The sequence below is a fragment of the Falco naumanni genome, chromosome 3, assembly GCF_017639655.2.
Source record: "Falco naumanni isolate bFalNau1 chromosome 3, bFalNau1.pat, whole genome shotgun sequence".
In the NCBI taxonomy this organism is placed as follows: domain Eukaryota; kingdom Metazoa; phylum Chordata; class Aves; order Falconiformes; family Falconidae; genus Falco; species Falco naumanni.
Genome location: NC_054056.1, coordinates 110,742,448 through 110,761,885, shown reverse-complemented (window position 1 = coordinate 110,761,885; position 19,438 = coordinate 110,742,448). Strand labels below are relative to the sequence as shown.

At 40.8% G+C, this 19,438-nt stretch overlaps 1 protein-coding gene across 1 annotated transcript in view; it reads left to right on the top strand.

Annotated features, from left to right (window-relative positions):
* The first annotated feature begins 837 nt into the window (after window positions 1–837).
* Window positions 838–19,438, top strand: part of MARCHF11 (membrane associated ring-CH-type finger 11) — a 36,131-nt gene continuing 17,530 nt past the window's right edge. Inside the window, exons 1-2 of the mRNA XM_040588778.1 lie at window positions 838–1,334; window positions 2,456–2,611. Coding sequence (XP_040444712.1) covers window positions 1,008–1,334; window positions 2,456–2,611 — 483 coding nt within the window. The 5' untranslated portion in view covers window positions 838–1,007. The remainder of the gene's footprint in view (window positions 1,335–2,455; window positions 2,612–19,438) is intronic.

The window sequence follows — 19,438 nt, the reverse complement described above, 5'->3', positions numbered from 1 at the left end:
TTTTTTTTTTTTTTTTTTTTTTTTTTTTTTTTTTTAAGCTATTTGATCATGATGCCTTTAGCAGATTTAATTTTGAAAACGAGGTGATGTAAGGAGTTTTGGCAGAAAAAAAAAAGCCACCCACAAAAGACTAGGAGGACCACTGTTTCACACCCAGAGAACAACTGTTGCATATTGGTTCTGTTGAGTTTTACAAGCGCGATCTTCTGCAATGAAAAACCCGGTAAAGTAAAAAGTCCTGTAGGTGCGTGTCCCTTCAGGGGCTGGGCCCTGCGCCGGGGTGCCGGGGTGGCGGAGCCCCGCGAGCGCTGCCGTGCCGCCACCGCCCGCTGGGCCCGGGGCTTGTGCAGGGCCGAGGGGCGAGAACCGGCCCGCCGGGGCGCCCGGCCGGGGTCGGAGCCGCGGCCACGAAGGGAAGGGCGGCGGCAGCGCTAAGCCGTGCCCGTGGGGGCGGTGGCGGCGGCGCCGGGGAGGCAGCCCCTGGGGCGCGGGGCGCACGGCGCTGAGGGGCGGGGGCAGGGCGCCGGCGGGAGGGCGGGCGCGGCCCCGCCGCCCGGGGCAGGGGCAGGTCTTGGCCCGGCCGGGCAGGCGCCGGCTGCCGCCGAGGGTGCCGGTGTCCCCGCCGGCCCGAGCGGGGATGGCCGCGCCGGTGCGGGGGAGGCGGGACCCAGTGACGGCCCCCGCGCGCGCTCTCCCGGGCGCTCGGGGGCGGCTGCCGGCGGCGGGACCCGGCCCGGCGCGTGCCGGACCTGCCCCTCCCTCCCGCCCCGCCCCGCCCCCCCCCCCCCCCCCGCCCCGCCGCCCCCAGCCCCACGCACACGCACGCACCCACACACGCCGCCACCCACACGCGGTCACGCTCCCTCACACGCACACGCCGCCGGCGCGGCTCCGGAGCGCGGCGGAGAGAGGCGGCCGCGCCGGGTCACCTTCCCGGCCTCTGGCAGCGGGAAGGGCGCCCTCGCCGCCATCCGCCGCTTCGGGCCGGCCCGGCCCCGGGTGAGCGGATGCCCCGGGCCGGCGCGGGCATGAGCTGCGCCGAGGGGAGCGCCGTCCTCCCTCCCGGGGAGCCGCAGCCGGACCGCGCCGCCCCGCTGGAGCTGCCGGCCGCAGCGGGGGACGAGAGCGGGGACAGCCCGGAGGAGGGAGACAGCGGCGGCCCCAGCGCTGGCGAGGGCCGGAGGGGCGGCTCGGAGAGCGGCCGCGCCGAGGCGGGGGCCGCCGGCGGCGACAAACCCGAGACCCGCTCGGTGTGCAGCAGCGAGAGCGGCAGCGGCAGCCACCCCGGCGGGGCCGGCCCCATCTGCAAGATCTGCTTCCAGGGCCCCGAGCAGGTGAGGAGAGCGGGGCGGGCGGGCAGCTCCCCGCGCCCGGCGCGGACGGGCCGGTCCCCTCACCGCCCCCCGCCCCCGAGGCGGCATTGGCGGGGGCCGGCGGCGGGCGGGCGGGCGTCGGGGAGCGATCAGCACCAGGGACAGGGCTCGGCCCGCCGGCCCCGCGCCCGCCCCGCCGGCCCCCGCGCCCGCCCCGCCGGCCGGGCTGCTGCCCTCTGCCGCCCTCGCCGTGCTGCCTGCCGAGCGCGGCCGGCGCCCTGGCGGGGACAGCCCTCCCCGAAGCGGGCGTTGCGAGCCTCAGCTGCTGTACGAGGCGGTGTGACAAACGCTTGGGGCAATTGTGAGCCGGCGCAGAGCTCCAGGACCGTTCCGAGATGTGTTATGGCTGGCTTGCACGCCGTGTAGTCTTCCTGCCATCACGCTCGCTGGCTGTCCCTTCGGGGACTTTAAACAATACGAATTTCTCAGGTGTCCATTAGACTTTCAAATGAGAGTGTTAGCTTACAGGTAGTGCTGGGAAGACCTCCAGGTATCTCCTCTGTCATTGCATTACTGGACACAATATCAGTGGTGGATCCATAGCTAGCGTTTTGTAGCTTGTCTTGTCGTTTAGCTAAAAAAATATATCTTTCCGAGGAAAGAGAAAAGCTGGTTTATGTAATTCAGAAATATATGAACTACTGGGGGAAGTATTTGGTTACATTATTTGGGGTGCTGCCAGGCTAGCTGGACAGTGCGGAGCCCGGCTCGAAGAGCACGGTTCTCTGACGTCACCCGTTTCTCTCCTAGCGATGACTGCAAATAACAGTTGGAACAATGCATGTAATCACTTTCAGTACTGTTTGAGGTATTTGAAAGGGCTAATGCTACTGTTGCTTGATGCACAGTAATCTTTCACTTATTTCACATATGTATGTGTACATGCATAGACAGTTCTCTGGCTTTGCCTCATTAGAAGCGCTTAGACTTTAGGACAGTTTAATTTTTGAGTATATACATGCTTTTTCATGTATTAAAGTTTAGACCAGTTCATTGTTATACACCTATAAATATTTTGGTATTGAATGTGCAGGTACATAAAAGATTCCTTTAAAATGAATGTTTCTGTGTTGCCTTTTCAGGGTGATTTGTTAAATCCGTGCCGCTGTGACGGGTCAGTGCGATACACACATCAGCTTTGCCTGTTAAAGTGGATAAGTGAAAGAGGGTCATGGACCTGTGAACTCTGCTGTTACAGATATCATGTTATAGCAATTAAAATGAAAAAGCCTTGCCAGGTAATTTGTTTGTTTGTTTTTAAAAATATGTCTTTCCAGTCATTTTTAAAATCAAAACGATTCTTAGGTTTATTTCAAGGTTTTTGGAAAATACAGTGGAAGAGCCTGTATACTTCACCAGTTAGCACTTGCACCCACTTGAAGTTAGCTTTACGACCAGTCACTTTTTAAAATGTGCAGTCGTTTGATTCTGTTACATTCTTCTAGCTTTTGGCTTGCCATAGAAATGGTCTTCAGAGTTTGGTAAATTCTGTAATTAGATGTCATACTGAGACATGACAGAACAACTCAGATCTCCCTGATTCACTTTCTAAATTTTAAACATGCCTTCATAGTTTGTTAAATACTCAGTCAGAGGTTGTGAAATCAATTTTTCAATTGTGAAATTCATTTTTCAAGCTTTGGGTCCAGAGGAGAGAGGCAAAGAAGATTTCTGTTGCCTGTGTATTCATCTATTGTAAAAAAGTAAAAGTGACTTTTCAGCCTTGGCACAATCCAGAGTAGCAAAATGCTCTGTTAAGTTTGTCCACCAATAGCTGTTTCAGAAGCTGAAACATGCAGTAACATTTTTCACAGCTCCCTTTTAATAGCATCACAACGTGCAGCTGGAAGTTAGAATATTATAGTGGTAGTGTGTTCAGGGAGAGGGGAGGGAAAACTCAAAGCGTCAGCAAATCTGTTAGGGAAGCCTTGATACCACTTTGCATATCAGAATTCTTTAGAGGCTTAAAATTCCATCCTAGAAATTGTATTTCATAAGATCTGAGGAACACATTTAGTAAGATAATTGAATCTTTTTCCAGTTTTGATTCTATGAGCTCAGCGTTGGTGGAGCTCTTGAAGGCCAGAGGATGCGGGTCATTCTTCTGTGCCTGTGTTTGATTGGAGTTTTATAGAAAACTTGGATGGGAATGGCAGTTGTGTGAGCATGATAAGCATTCCTTGATGTAAGATAACTGACATATTTGCTTACAGCTGTTTAGAATAGGTGCAAGTACTTTCAGACCCAGTTTGACTTCAAGTTTCTCCTTCGTGAATCCACAAAGGAAACTTTTTGATAAGCTTTCCTGGATAGAATCTTTATGATGTAAAAAAGTAATGGATTTGAAAATGCTCCAGAAAATGAAAGTGGTGGATTCTACATAGACTTTATCTGGTGGTTTGGCATGGGATTCTATTTGATCCTATTGGCTTATTTTAGTCTTTAAAAAATCTTTATTTCTTGTATATCCAGAACAATCTCATCCTTGTCCTAGCAAAGGATATATTACCAACAGTTTGCAATGGTAGTCTCTGAAAATTGTTTTTTTGACAGCAAAGACCTGACACAGTTGCCTGCAAAGAGGCATCTAGTACTGTTCTGAGATGTCACAAGGTAGCCAAAATGCCTACACAGGATAGCAGATATGATGCAACTTATGAGCTGGAACTCTGGAACTGCAGCTGGAAGCCAAGTGAGATATTAAAGGACCTCTGAAATGTCATTAGACACTTATCTGTGGACAACAGAACCAAGCCCCAGTTTGAAAAACAGCTATTAAATTTCTGTGGAAAACAAAAGCAAAGAAGAAAGCAAGCATCAGTAGGTGACACAGTAGACAACAATGTTTGGCCAAGCCAAAGCGAAGTACAAAGAAACTGAAGAACCAAAAGTTAAATGCCATTCTTTTCATGAGTTATGGCACTTTTTTGGGAGGGGTGGGAACTAGATTCGTGTTTCTCTTTCAATAGCTTAAAAAGTACTTGATTTTTCTTAACCCCATCTTTCATTTTTAATGTAAATTATTTAAGTCTATCCTTTTTTATTCTTGAAAAAACAGCATGCAAAAACTTTTCATGGAGTTGCATACTCAAATAATGTTAGGCATACATTCCTGACACCCAAAGGGTCATGCAGTACCTTTCTCATTTTCCTACACTGAATATTCCTTTTGTAGTTACAGAATCTAAAAGGAAGTCTCAAAACTGTGGCCATCTGTTTATTTTTATAAGGGTGATCAGTCTTACAATGCCCTCGCTCTTCTCCCATGTTGTTAAGTATGATAGTATTGGCCATTTTTAACAGCTGTCTTGATTTAAGCTTTTGGGCACGTTCTGATTCATTTGCTTGACTACACAAAAGCCTGTTTTAAGGTAACTTTTCGGCCAGGTTTGTTAGAAAGCTAAGGCCTAGACCATTCAACACAGAAGCAGTTTACATCTTCATTGAGGTATTAATGTACTTTAAAGTTCCCAAGCAAGCAAGATTTCTTATATTACATTAGATACAATATTTGGACAGGAGTAGTTCACTCTCTCTACAGCTAGTAGTCTGCCTCAGTCCATGCTCTCAATCGCTACCAGTCTTTTACTTATTAGATCTGTGTAGGCAGTGTCATAAAAGAGAACAAGGATGCTGTTTCCCAAAATAACTTTTTCTATGCAGATTTACGCTAGCTCCTCAGGTTTACTTTTGCATCATGTATTTATGGAATGGAACAATGCATAGGGAGTTAAGAATAGGAGATTTTTCTATGTTTTCTTCCAGTACACTGGAATAGATGTGAATATTCCATTTAATATCTAACATTTTCTATGGTTTCTGTTGCTTCATGGCAGGGAAAGTAATCCCAAAGGGGGGCCTCTTTGGAGGCAGTACATTCAAGGAACAAAATTTATTATGGTAAGTGACTATTCCAATAGAAATTTTTCCAGTGTCACTTTTTATATTTCAGCAGCTACCACCTAATTCACTTTTAAGAGCCTGATCCTGGAAACTCATAGACTTTTAATATAGGAATAGGTCTTAAAACATAAAAAATAGCAAATTAATCGATGGGCTAATAGTGGAGGTTGGGCATATAAACAAGTTGATGATGTTTGATACGGTGTTTCACAAAGAAATGCAGATTTGATTTTTTTTCAGTATCCTTTCAGGATCTTATCAGAAAGACATTTAAAATTGCACTAGTCTTTTAATGGAAGCGCATGTTCATGTTGCTGGACTTGCTCCTTACGGTGGGGTGGAATTTGATCCCATAATAGGCAAGGTTATATTAATAACTAGAACCCCTCAAAACTATAATGAAGGGAGTTGGAATAAATATTGCTTTGATGCTTTGAGCAGGGAGTTTTGGAAGGTTTTTGAAACCACTTAAAAAAGAGGGACAAACTTTAAATGTGCGACTTGCAAGATAAACCCACTTAGAATTACATTTTAGATTAACAAAGAGAAAGAAAGCACAAGCAGAAATATTTTTATATTTGTTTGTTAAGCTCTATAATTTGCACAGATTTCCTTCCTAAAGGAAATGTAAACAGATTGCTTTATTGATGCTTTTTAATTATTAAGCTGTTAGCAAATTAGTTCAGTAGGCTTGCAGTTAAGCATGAATGTATATGAAAGAATGTAAATTCTCTTGTAAGATTTGAAAATACTGTTTAAAGTGGAATATAGTCATACAAAGGCTGAGAAAATAGACTTTGGTGCTAAACCCTATCATTTCTATAAAGGTGAACAATAAAGATATTTAGAAAAAAGCCTTTTCCAGACTGTTACTGTAGTCTGTCATAAAATAGTATTCTGTTAGATGTTTAATATATCCTGTGCTTCTGTTCACTGAAACATTATATTCCGGTACTCTAGATGAACTGGACCCATTCCAAAAGTGATACAGTAGATTGGTGTGCTAATTTAAAAGCTAATTGTGTAGCAATTCAACACCTTTTCTGACATCAGGAAAATCACAGAGCAGTTATTTTAAAAAGTAAATTCTTAATTATCAAGTCTGATTTCTTAATGTAGACAATAAATTAAGGTTGTACTTAGTATTATTTAAGCAAATATGTAGTTACTGGAGATGGAATGTGGCTCATGAGTTCAGTGGTTTTCAGTGGCCCAAATTGCGATTACTAACATGTGACATGTTCAGCATAAAAATTACTCTTGTTAACAGTTTTCATGAATTACAGGTTCAATTTTTCAACTCTTGTTAATGTAAGTAGCCCTCACTCATGTGAGTAATCTCAATGGCATCAATTAGATAAGCATGAGCCAGACTATAGCAGACTGCGTGTACGTACATGCATGTTATATTAAAAAGTGCAAAAGTCAAGTTCTTCAGATACTTCAGTATGGAGGCCAGTGTCCAGAAAATATGCATAATGAATGTTTAGTAAATTGCTAATGACTCTTCTCAGTCGGATGAATGCATTTACTCTTTGTAGGCATAACTAAGAAGGGGAAAGGGAGAAGGCTCAAATCTCTGATTGTGCTTTTTAAACCACACTATGTACTAACAACAATCTACTAATGTTGCTGCTGTTAAATTGCCTGTAATGAAGATCAGGAGAATACATTGTGCTGTTCAATATGTCAATGTACACAAAGAACAAAAAGGATTGTCCCAGTCTCGGACCATTTACAAAGAAGTTTGAACAAGGGGTAAGGGACAAGTCTATGGGGATATGTAAAACCAGCGGTGTCTGTACACTAACGATTTTTAACTATCATTGAGTTTTTGGCATCTCAAATGGCATGAGTTTTAAGGTGCCTCTTGAAAAGAAAAGAATGAAGCTTTGCAGACACCCTTTGAGTGTGAAGGCTGTATGGAAGGGCTATTAGAAAATAAACTGCTTGGCTGAGATAGGTATCGTGAACTGAACAGAAATGAGATTCATTATCTGACTAGTCATTAGAAGGTAATTAATATGGCATGAAAAGCCTGGAAGGACTTAAACAATCAAGTCAAATATTTTTTATTTGATGTGATGGGGAAGAGAGGATGCAGCATAGCAGAGAAAGAAGGGCAGTAACATGGTCAAAGTAGGAGACTAAAAAAAATTGTATTTGAAGCAGTCTTGTGGTTGTTGAGAAAATTACATTTGTCATGAGCTTAAAAGCTGTATTACAGTAACTGAGACATAAGATGAAAGCGAGGACGAGAAATTAATTTTTAATGTATGAATAGTCTTAGATATGCTACACAGAAAGCACATGCAAGTTCTAGAAATACTGTGAACAGGCCGATTCAAATAGATATGTACATTTAATTCCTGGGTTACATGACAGATTCATAAATTGGAGGATGAATCTGTACTGCTTGAGGAAGGCTGGGGCATCAAAATCTTAGAGATTTTAATGAACTTAAATGTACGGTAAGATCTGTACAAAAGGTGTCAGAAGCAGACAAATGTTTTAGTTTTGAAAGGAGAGAGAAGTCTGAAACAGAAAAGTAGATTTGTCAGTCATTAGCATAGATACAGTAGCTGTACTCACACTTTTTTTTTTTCCCTAAGCATCTTCTTTGGCCACTTCTAGGGAGGAGTTACTAGACTAGATAGACCTTTCAGTTTGATGCACTCTGAGTAGTTTCAGTAACATGCACTAGGTAGATGCTCATGAACACGATCAGTTCTAAGTAGCGTGCTTGATGAGTCTAGAAGCAAAAGGATAGCAGGGCTGTTGAAGGGGCCAGTGGTGTCAAAGTTGTGGATTTTTTTCTGTGGTGGGAAAGGCAAAATATATTTCCAGTGTACTTTCTGGGAAAAATCTCAAGGTAAATGAGAGACTGAAAAAGAGAGTTGGGGTAAGCAGGTGGATCAGGAGTAAGGACAAAATTATGTCACTGGTGTAAGGTAGAGAGAATACAGAAGAAGAGAGGACAGTAAAAAATTCATTACTGCTGGAAAGGACAGAAATGCAAAAATGGAAGGCATCAGAGAGAAAATGCTAAGGGGACGATGAATTTCATGTTGCATGATGTTATCTTTGTTTTCTTGTAATTAACACACAGAGAGACTCAGATAAATGGAATAGTCAGTTGAAAAATAAAGGCAACAAAGAGATGTGGAGACAAAAGTCAGTTAAGCTTGAGAAATAAATTTGGTTAGCCATTCAAATGAGAGAACAAATTTGTCACGGAGCAAGTGAGCAGGCCACTGGTGTACTACTGGCATCCTAGGGCCAAAATATCTGGCTGGTAGCATACGGAGCTGAAAGAGTGCAAGATGAACATTACAGTGGAAAGGAGGAACAAGACTGTAGACTCTTTAGAAGGATGGAGAGAATTGCTAACTAATGACTAGTAAGAGGGAATGGGATGGAAGAATCATCAGTACCAACCAATGATCTGAAAGTCATGAAATAACGAAGAGTCATATGTGAACAAATGAACTGATTCTGTCAAAGTGATACCACAGCGAGAGTTTAGTAGGGATAAAGAAGAGCTAGTAACAAAAGGCTAGATACAGACCTAGGTGAAAAGCTAATCAAAACAATGAACAGCCATTTGTTGACGATGAACACTGAAGCATAATTGTAAGTCTGATAAAGAGAGATTATATTCATCTGAGGGGTCACAGCAGTCATCAACATAGGAGTTGAAGCCATCAGGAAGGAACATGGGAGATTATAAAGAGAGTCAAGAATCGAAACTGGAAAGATGAAGTAGAAAGGGATTAAGTGCACAGAAAATAGAAGCTTGAAAGAGGGGACCGATTTTATATTAGAGTCCTATATGAAAGAACGGAGAGTGATGAAGGGGGCGAAGATTTAGGTCAGAACTGCCCAAACTTGGAAACCAACTGTTTGAAACCTATGATTCAGTTCAGAAACTTAGATATTTCTAGTCTAGTCGGGATTTTAATATTGTCTGGCAAAACTTAGGCTTTCTTGCTGGTTGGAAGGGACCAAGATGGAAGCAGTGATCTAGAAGGTGTAGTTAATATCTGGGATTTTGCGACAATGGTTGGAGTGCCACCAACAAACACCTGAGATCTGCTTTCCTGATTCTCTGTGTGTTCACACTTTGCTAGGTGGAACATTTGGTCAAAAATGGCATCTCAACTGATAGAACTCAGGAAATCTGTTATTTTTGTCAGAGCATCAGCTATAGCATGCAGGGAGATAGGCAAGCCACTCTGGTGCTCACATCTGCCTATTTAAGATAGGGGATTATCACTAAAATAATTAGGCAAAGAAATGGTGATTATAGCATAGAGAACAATTTTGTACTAACGTGTACAGTGATTTTAAACTAGTTCTCTTACTTTCACTTAGGCAGTTCTTTGGACTTCTAAAGTATATACTAAGGTAATCAAATACCTACACAAAAACAGAGCCTGTTTTGAAGGTATGTGGATGCCTGCCCCTCTTATGTTGTTCTTTTACTTCCCATAGCTTATTAAAAAAGCAATTGTTTCTTGTTTTAACTTGTGGAATGCCTAAGTTGTGCTCAGGGCAGTTTGACTGCTTAAACAGTGTGAAACAACAGTTAGCACATTCTAAAGTGTGAACTGTACTTGGAAATAAAGTTGTAATTACAAGTGTCATCCTGATCTAGTAGTAAGGTATATAGATATAGATTTTAAAAGTGTCATTAACTTGGTGTATTAAATAGTGGATTAAGTTGGATTCCTTTGCACCTAAGGTTTTCATGGAGCAAAATGACTAGCATGAAACATGGTGCCAGGCTGTTATTCTGTTATTTGGAGTAGGTTTTCAAAATATCTTGAGTAGCAGTTATTACTGGAATTATAAGGATAAACAATGTATGTACAGCAGATTCCATTAGAAAAATACATCCAAAAGTAAAGGGCAGTGTGAAGCAGTGTGAATGGGAATCAAGATTGCTACATATACATAGTTACTGCCATTTTAAATGCTTAGGCTATCTAAGTAAAAATGCAAGGCTTAAGATATCTTAAGGGACCTGCTTTGAGGAACCTTTGAGTTCCTGGGTTTTGCAATTTTTTTGTCTGTTTGATTGGATACTTTACCAACAACTTGATCTTCTAGCCTAAAATTGATGAGATTTATTTAGTGATGAATGATTTGTGAGTTTTTCAGATGCAAATTTTTGTCTTTTCGTCTTACGTCCAAAATCCTGATTATTCAGGTCTTTAATTCCTACCAACAGAGACTAGTGAAAAATTTTGTAATCAAGCACTGGTTGTTCCAGCATGCTGCTTCTATTAATATGAAAACTCGTTAATAAATGCTAGTGTACTGCTTTTATACCTCTTATCTATGATTCCTTAGCTCATGCTTATTTGACAATGTAAGTAGCAGGCCCTGGGCTCCAAGTACTGTCATAACCTCCTGACTTCTCTACCAGTCATGCTATGTCAACTGTGAAGTGCCACTGTAGTTTTTTGCACAACTGAAATTTGTCAAAGAAAGTTTTATTAAATTCATTTTGAAACTTCCTTTTAATGCTTCTTGGGTTTGAATGTTGGTCAGTTTGCATTGGTCTTCAGTGCTTCATCTGAATGACTGACAGTTGTGCTAACATACTTCTTTCTTAAAGCGTTCAACTGGGGAGACAGCTTTTACACCTACTGCACTTCGATTTTTTTTAAATGTTTGTCCCATATATAGATTCAAATTGGATATTTAGTATTCAGTGAAGCCTTTCTTACTGCTTCAGCAATGTGCAGAGGGCAGCCCCTTCCTCCTTTCATGCCAGCAGTGCAACAGCGAAAGAACAATTTGACCTCAGTTCTTTTGAAGTATTTGTCTGAGTCAGAGCACTCTCATTGTGAGTTTTGCCTGCATGACTTTTTCCATAGTTTAAAACTAAAAGCAAAGAACCCTATTTCATCTTTCCCTTTTATTTTCTTTATTTCTACATTTCTTTTTCCTGCTTCTTTTGTTTACATTTCAGTAAAGCTGATGGAGAATGACTATTCCAGTTTTAGCCACATGCTGTTTCCTTTCTCCTTATTATTCTGCCCCCCGCGCTCCACCCCCCCACGTTTTTGCATATTTTTCTAGCAGTGCCTTCCCTCCAGGGCAGTCTTGAATTTTGCCATTTCTGTGATAAGCAAATTTCCAGCACAGGAATACATCATATTGATACCCAAATAAAGTATATTATTGGATGGAGGCTATTTCCTGAGCTAAAGCTAGGGCTCATTTCTCATGTCTTTTATGCCCAAAGAACAGATATAATAAAAAAATAATTCCTAGTAGTTTCAGAAAGTCATGAACCTTACCATCAAGATGAAATACTTGGTAGCTTCATGTGCATTTAGCTATTTTGCTAATGCTGGAAGAGTATTCCAAGTGCTAAAAGGATATTTGAAAAGGCAAATTCCATAAAATTGGCATCCAGGAAACAGTATCTGTAGGAAATAAGAATAAACTTCAGTATGCCTTCTCTCCTTTCATATGAAGGAAGCTCCCTGTGCTCACCAGGCAAGAACAGACAGACAGTCTACTTCTTAATGGAATGCTTTATGTATCTTTCATTGCTATTATCTAAGCAGCCTGCAATTTACAATCTACTATAACTTGTGGTTACTCCCAGCACATTGTGTTCCTCCTTGGATGACTAAATTCTGCATCTCAATTTCAGAGCTGCTGTTTCATAGGAGGAAAGCAATACAACATATTTTGCTTGAAAGAATCAGCATAACAGCTGATGTGAGCTCACTGTTTCATATTGGAATAACATGAATAGAATATAAGAGTCTTACGCTTCCAGCCTTTTCCTGCACTTGCAACACTGTCCTCCACATAAATTCCTTCTTTAGCGACCACGAGAATCATCAGAAGCTCCGTTCAGCATCACCTTCCCAAAAGGACAATTTGCCTGTATTTAAATGTACAATGATAACTTTAAATTCTGCTGAGACTTTATGAAGAGGGTCACTTTCTCCTCCAGTAGCATTTACAGAGTATTGCGTATCATCTCATTGCTTTCTGGGTGCTTGCATCAAATAGAAGTTTGATTAATTACTGATGCCTTCTGATATCTGTCAAACTTCAGGGAAAGGTCTTTGTATCATCTACTGCTCAGTGGATGATAAGGAGAAGATCATCAAATGCATCTTCGGGATTTCAAAATCTTCTGCTTCAGTCTGCCCTTTCCTTCCTATAGCCTTGCATAAAAGATCTAGAAAATACATGAAATTGATGAATATTCTAGGGAAATGTACCTGCTTCAGAGTTTCTCCACTGAGAGTCAATATTGTTACCATGTAATTGAACGTATAGAAATTTGTGGAAAAGCTGCTGTGCGTTCATGGGGGAGAGTTTATGGCTGTGGGGATTTGAGAAACTTCTCTTTCCTCTGGGCCTTTCCCTCAGGCTTTTGTAGATATGTCACTGATACAATCGTTGTGAACCTAGCCACTTCAGTCTTCTAGCCTAGCCTATTTCAGAAGATAAAGTAGTTTCAGTAGTTTAAAGTTACCCTGTGATGTCTTGGTATTTATCACGTGACACAAGTGAATCCTTTTCTTCATGGTACAACTGTCATGCATCAGGTCCTCATGATAACCTTAAAGGTTCCTTTCTTCCTCATTTGGGTCCAGAGGTACAGGCTTCAAGTCTGTTTACTCAAAAATCACCTAGTATTTCCACAGTCATATGCCCTCTTGAACCCTGCATATCTCAAGTGTGACTAAGAAGCCATGCCTTTGTCCCAGCGTCACTCTCTCCTTCCTTTCTATCTTTTCTTAACTCTGCTGATGAATTGGCCGGGTTATCTAAGTACTGAACCATTGCTGCTTCTGATATATGAATTCTTAAGGATGTGACCCTTAGTTACGACATTAAATTTGTCACTATTTCTCTACTCCCCCCAGTAACTATACTGACCACTCCTTTTCCAGTATTGTGACAGAAGTCACGAAGATTCTTGGAATAGAGACCTGCTTCAGCAGGAGTTACACTGTTTTTTTCTTTTTTTTTTTTTTCTTTTTTCTTCTGGTAATCAAGGCTTAATTCAATTTACTTTAGGGGAATCATAAAATCATAGGATGGTTTGGGTTGGAAGGGGACTTAAAGATCATCTAGTTCCACCCCCTGCTGCCATGGGCAGGGACACCTTCCACTAGATGAAGTTGCTCAAAGCCCCATCCAGCCTGGCCTGAACACTTCCAGGGATGGGGCAGCCACAGCTTCTCTGGGCAACCTGTTCTGGTGCCTCACCACCCTCACAGTAAATAATTTCTTCCTCATATCTAATTTAAATCTACCCTCTTTCGGTTGAAAACCATTAAACCTCATCCTCTCACTACACTCCCTGATAAAGACTCCCTCCCCATCTTTCCTGTAGGTCCTCTTAAGGAGAAAGAAGGTTTTGTAGAATGTTTTATGATACGAAAAAGAAAATTACTTTATGTAGTTAAATAACTTCATTTAAAAACTCAGATTAATTTTGGAATTTGCATTGCTCTGAAGGGGTGATTAATTTGCATCTCTCATGATTATTTTTATTAATAAAACAAAGTACTTTCTGAAAATTTCTGTATGTGCTAGAAGGCCGCTATCCAACTGCTCAGTCTGTCTGTGGCACTCAGCATTTCTGCAGGGTGTTGTGTGTCCAGAATAGCAGCTGCTTAGCTGCCTGCTGGAGAATTCCACCACTGGACTTAGTTAACGTGTTGGCTGAGAGCCTGAGCTGTTTCACTTAGGTGGACCATGAGCAGGCATCCAAAAGTGGCATTCTAAAAGCTGTTCTTCTATTGGAAAGTTGCTGACGCTTGTTTTCACAGTCACAAAAAAAATACCAACCTTTCTCCTTCAGCACTGAGGCTGCCCACTCATTCCCAGTTCCCTGACTGGAGAAATGATGATTCCTTCCTTTGATCTCTCCCTTACGGTCCAATATGAGTTAAGGCCAACACAGCAGAAAGGGTTCTTTTCACTACAGCACAGCAAAAGTTGTCTGTTGCTGGTGTCAGAATACTGGCCATTTTCCTGATATTTTTTCATATAATTTTTTGGATATTGAGCCATAGACAATATTCTCTACTTCAGAGCTGGATTCTGGGTAAGTTATTAACAGTCAGCCAAGTCTGACTGGGCAAACCTACCTGGAGAAGAGTATTAGGTCCTCCCCTTCCCATATCTAAGCCAGTTATCTCTTCGCGTGCCTTGAGCTATGAGATCTCATACTAGTTATTTCACAGTGCTGAGACATGTTGCATTCTCTGTCTGCACTCACCAGTCTTAGATGCCCTGCGTTTTCTCATCTTACAGTCTTGATGTTTCTCAGAGTCTAGTGAGTGAGTGAGAATTCCATCTGAAATGAAGAAACCTTCCCTGCTTTTTTCATTAGGCATCATCGTTGTAAGGATGAGGTGCTTACAAACTTTGGATATCAATAAATTTTTGTCTTACTACAATGGCAGAACCAGGGCCATTTGAAGATCTACTTGCCTGTTTCTGTCCATTTCAGAGAGGTCAAAAAGGGCATGGTCTATGTGCAAAAATTTTTCCAAGTGGATAACAACTTGTTTCAGGGCTTATATCCTAGACGGCTATGAAGATGTTTTTCCAAGAGTGCCCTGAATAATTCCATCAGAGCTCAAGTGTTATTGTTAATATTGTTAAGGAATCCAGAAATAGTGCTGACTGTAGGACAAAGCAATCTGAGAGCTGCTGTTCTGAAGAGACCAATACCTCCGTCATACATGATATGACTATACCAATACCTCCAACATACATACAACACAATAGTCGCGAGTCAAAAAAAGTGACTGTGTTTATAGACATAAACTTGAACGACAATTTGCAGAAGAGTAAGTGGTTCTTTGATAAGCATGTTTTCCATATGGACAGCACATATATATCTTTCATTCTCTCAAGTGATTCTTATATTTGAGAGAAACTGGGGGTATTTTTATTTTTATGACTGCATTTGTACTGCAAGAGATGGTACACAGATTATGTGTAAGTCATGTAAGCACCATTAAGCCAAGAACAATTTATAGTTCAGGGGTTTTCAAACACAATGATATTAATAAATACTGCAGGTTTTGATATTCTAACCATTGCTTCTTGCAGTACTATGAATTCGGATGCACAACATAAGTCAGAAAGCTAGGTATTTTCAGTGTTCAAAAGCATATTGTGCAATTTAATGTAATTACTCCAAGGGATTTCAGACATATTCATGATATGATTAGATAGAAAAATAGAGTTTCTAGTGTTGCGTAGACTATAAAGGCAACTATTTTCTTTTTTTACAGATAGAGCTATCATATTTGATGATACTTAGTATCTAAATCAGTTGCTGTAATTAAACACTACATTTTAGATGTTTCCAGATCTTAAAAATGGAGTCTTACAAGTAACTGGGTGATCAAAATCATGGCTACCCCAAACTATTAGAAAAAAATTGATTACTCATTCAAACAGCAGTACCTACTACTCTGTAGTTTAGTGATTATGTAGCAGTACCTGAGAAAACTAAGGCAAATTACTTTTAAAAATCTAATAAACAGCAAAATTTTAAATTAATAACTTAATTATTGCTGACTGTAGTAAACATACATTATATTAATTCTTATAAATGTATCATGCATCTTTTTATATTAAGTTTTAATTATTATACATATGAAATGTATAAAACAATTACAATAAATAAGTTAAAGTTTCTATTGGGCCAAATTTTCAAGCAGTATGTATTTAACTTATTCAATTGCACAGTCTAAAATTTTATAATTACAACTACATTGTCTTCAAGTGAAGATTTATTGATTCTGTAATCAATTAAATTAGCAATTTAATTGATTCACTAATCTAATTAATTACATTCTAATTGACTTTTAGAGCAGGCTCTGCCAGAATATGTACAAGCCAGAACCCAGGATTGTTGTCTTCGTAATTACATGCTAGTAAACAACACATTGGTATCCTGCCTTTAATACATTATCATCCTGCCTTGTAACCTTCACCCAAGATACACACAATCTTGCTTAGGGATTAGACAAGGCAGCAACCTTACCTCTGAACTCAGGATATGTTTCTTTAGTCTTTTTGTTGCCCCCCCAATGTTGTTTTATGTCTTACAAAGCAGCTCATGAAATCAGAATTGTCTCTTCCCTCATGTTGTGCATCTTCAAGATCTTCAAATGAAAATTCTGATCCCATTCTGTGAGTTATTTTTTGTTCAGGGCCAAAAAGGTCAGAGGCCAGTATTTGTACTCAGTTGTTTTCTGGTGAGGTTGTACCCTTCACTGCTGAAACACATCATTGCCGTATAGCAATAAGAAGACCAGACAGTGAAGGCACTTCTTCAGATCCTGTGCCTAACCAGGGGTACAGAGTTGTTTTGTGCCAGAATTGTTGTGATCGCCCTGATTCTCAGCTGTGAATATTGTTGCCGCAGGATGCAGGGGAATCCAGTGACAAGAGATGGTGATACACTACTTGAATTTCATGTCTTTGGTTTCATAGACTGCCTAGAAGCAGATAGTGGAAAGCAGCAAGTACTGTGTACTTTAAACAAAATGTTGGTAATTGATGCTTTACAACTTCTTAACTCTCCTTATCCAATTGAATTTGTTCGTACATCTACATTCTTTGGCTCCGTCATCTAACCATCAATTTGTGGTTGGAAAAACACATTCATACTTAGCATTTTCTACTCCTTTTACATTACTTAAATGCTTGAGAAGAGCTTTCTTTCAGTCTCAATGAACTGGGAACTTTGAACTATAAAATTCCAATTGCATGGCATTTCTTCCACCTTCATATAATTTATATGGTTCTTTTCCAGGAAAGGCCTTTCCGTGGCCTATTTTTCAGCATCCAGAACCCACTGAAATAGGCCAGAGTCAGAGGTCGTTCCTGATGCTTTGCACTATACTAAAATCTCCCTACTCATACACAAATTCATCTGTGGAGGTGATGTGAATAATCAATTTCATTTGGTTTGTCTTCGGTTCATTGAACATCTATGTATTGTATGGGAACTGAAAGTGTTCCAATAAATTACTTGGAAGGATTTCCACTATTGAATATCCTGAATACCACGTAAATCTCAGTTATTAAAATAGTATCTTTAGAGATGAAGTTTAAAACCTTGCTTGAACTCAGTTGAACAATGGGTTTGAGTCAGGGTCTCTAAACTATCAGTGCTTCCTCTTGTATGGGTTGTAAAAATTATTTAATTATTCATAGAGTCAAAAAGACAGAATGAATAGCCTGCACTTCCAGGAAATCCAGTTATGCAGATGAAATGTGAATTTCAGTAAATGAACTGGAATTAGTACTTAAATACTTTCAATAAGGTTGACAAGAAGACATCATCAGGAATGATCAAGAACAGATGATCACTCTACATACTGACTGGTGGCCAGGGCATTTTTTTAGAAGAGGTTAGTTCTGTCCCTCCATGCTGAGCAATTTTAAACATCTTTAGTGAATGCATTAATAGCATGAGCTGCACAATCTTATCCTCATGCTCAGAATCTTTTTTTAATTAAAAGTATTCAAAAGTTTCAGCTAGAATTTAGCTAACAGCTCCTTTCCCAGGAGGGAAGGAAAAAGGAACTCCAGAATCCTTTCTGATACCATCTGTTTCTGTCCAAAGAGAAGTACGGAGTTGTATAGGCACAACATGGTTAACCCTCCTAAATGACTAAGTGGCATGAAAATTGTTAATATGTCCTTCACACAGCTGATTTATAATCTTGCTGAGATACTTCCTCTGAGTAATTAGCATGAATAGTTGTTTTTTCTCAGTGTTCTTCCAGCAATGCGGACCTATCCATAACATGACAGTCTATGCTTGAGCTGTTTTCAGTTTAATTTTGCAGGTCATCTTTAAGTTGCAGAGAATGCAACAACCATGGCAGGCTTTCATTTCCTCCATTCATTCATATTTAATTTCAAGATAATATTTAATTTCAAGAGTACAGCTAGGTTGCAATGAAACTCAGTGTTTCCACTAAAGCTGCAGTAGAAATTGAACAGCTCCTGCTTTGCAGTAGGAATAGTATTTATTCTCATAGAGTGGTAATTTTCATTCACTGGCTTTCCCAAATATAAACATGTCCATGGAATGTTCAAAATACTGACAAACTTAAGCCATTAAGCTAAACTTAATTGGTTAGAGTCTCATAGGAGTCAAAAGCTTAGTTGAACACAGTTTAACCTTACATATTTCTCACATATACATCTCTATAACACACCATAAGTATTAATTATTTTGTGATATGTATTTTGGGCAGAATTTGATCCTGGTGAATTCAGGCAATTCTTAATGAAAAGCAGAAATCAGGAAGTAGAAAAAAAATACTACTTTGTGCAGATAGGACATTTGACAGGTTTCATATGCTTTTGGGTGTTGAGAGTATTATATTAGAGACTGTGGAATGATGCCTGATTTAAGTATGCTCATTAGTAAAGGGCCAGCCTTTCTTTCGACACTGGATAGATTTACAATCCTTATTCTGATAGACCCGAGGGTTAACAGACAGAATTAATATACTTATTTTAATCATCAGGAGTTGATGTTTCCAGAAACTCTGAATGCCTCAATGTGGAGAGGAAGTTCACCTCCATCTACTGTTAAAACTAAATACCCATGTTCTGTCTCTAAAAGAGTGAAAGTTATAGAATCATAGAATTGTTTAGGTTGACCTTTAAGATCATTGAGTGCAACTGTTAACCTACCACTGCCAAGTCCACCACTAAGCCATGTCCCTAAGTGCCACATCTATGTATCTTTTAAATACTTTTAGGGATGGTGACTCAACCACTTCCTGGGCAGCCTGTTCCAATGCTTAACAGCCCTTCCAATGAAGAATTTTTTCCTAATATCCAAACTAAAACTCCCCTGGCACAATCTGAGGCCATTTGTTCTTGTCCTATCACTTGTTACTTGGGAGATGAGACCAACACCCACCTCACTACAGCCCCAGTATGTAGTTCAGGTAGTCATGGAGGGTGATAAGGTCTCCTCTCAGCCTCTTTTTCTCCAGGCTGAACAACCTCAGTTCCCTCAGCAGCTCCTCACAAGACTTGTGCTCCAGACCCTTCCCCAGCCCCATTGCCCGTCTCTGGACACGCTCCCACACCCCAATGTCCCTCTTGCAGTGAGGGGC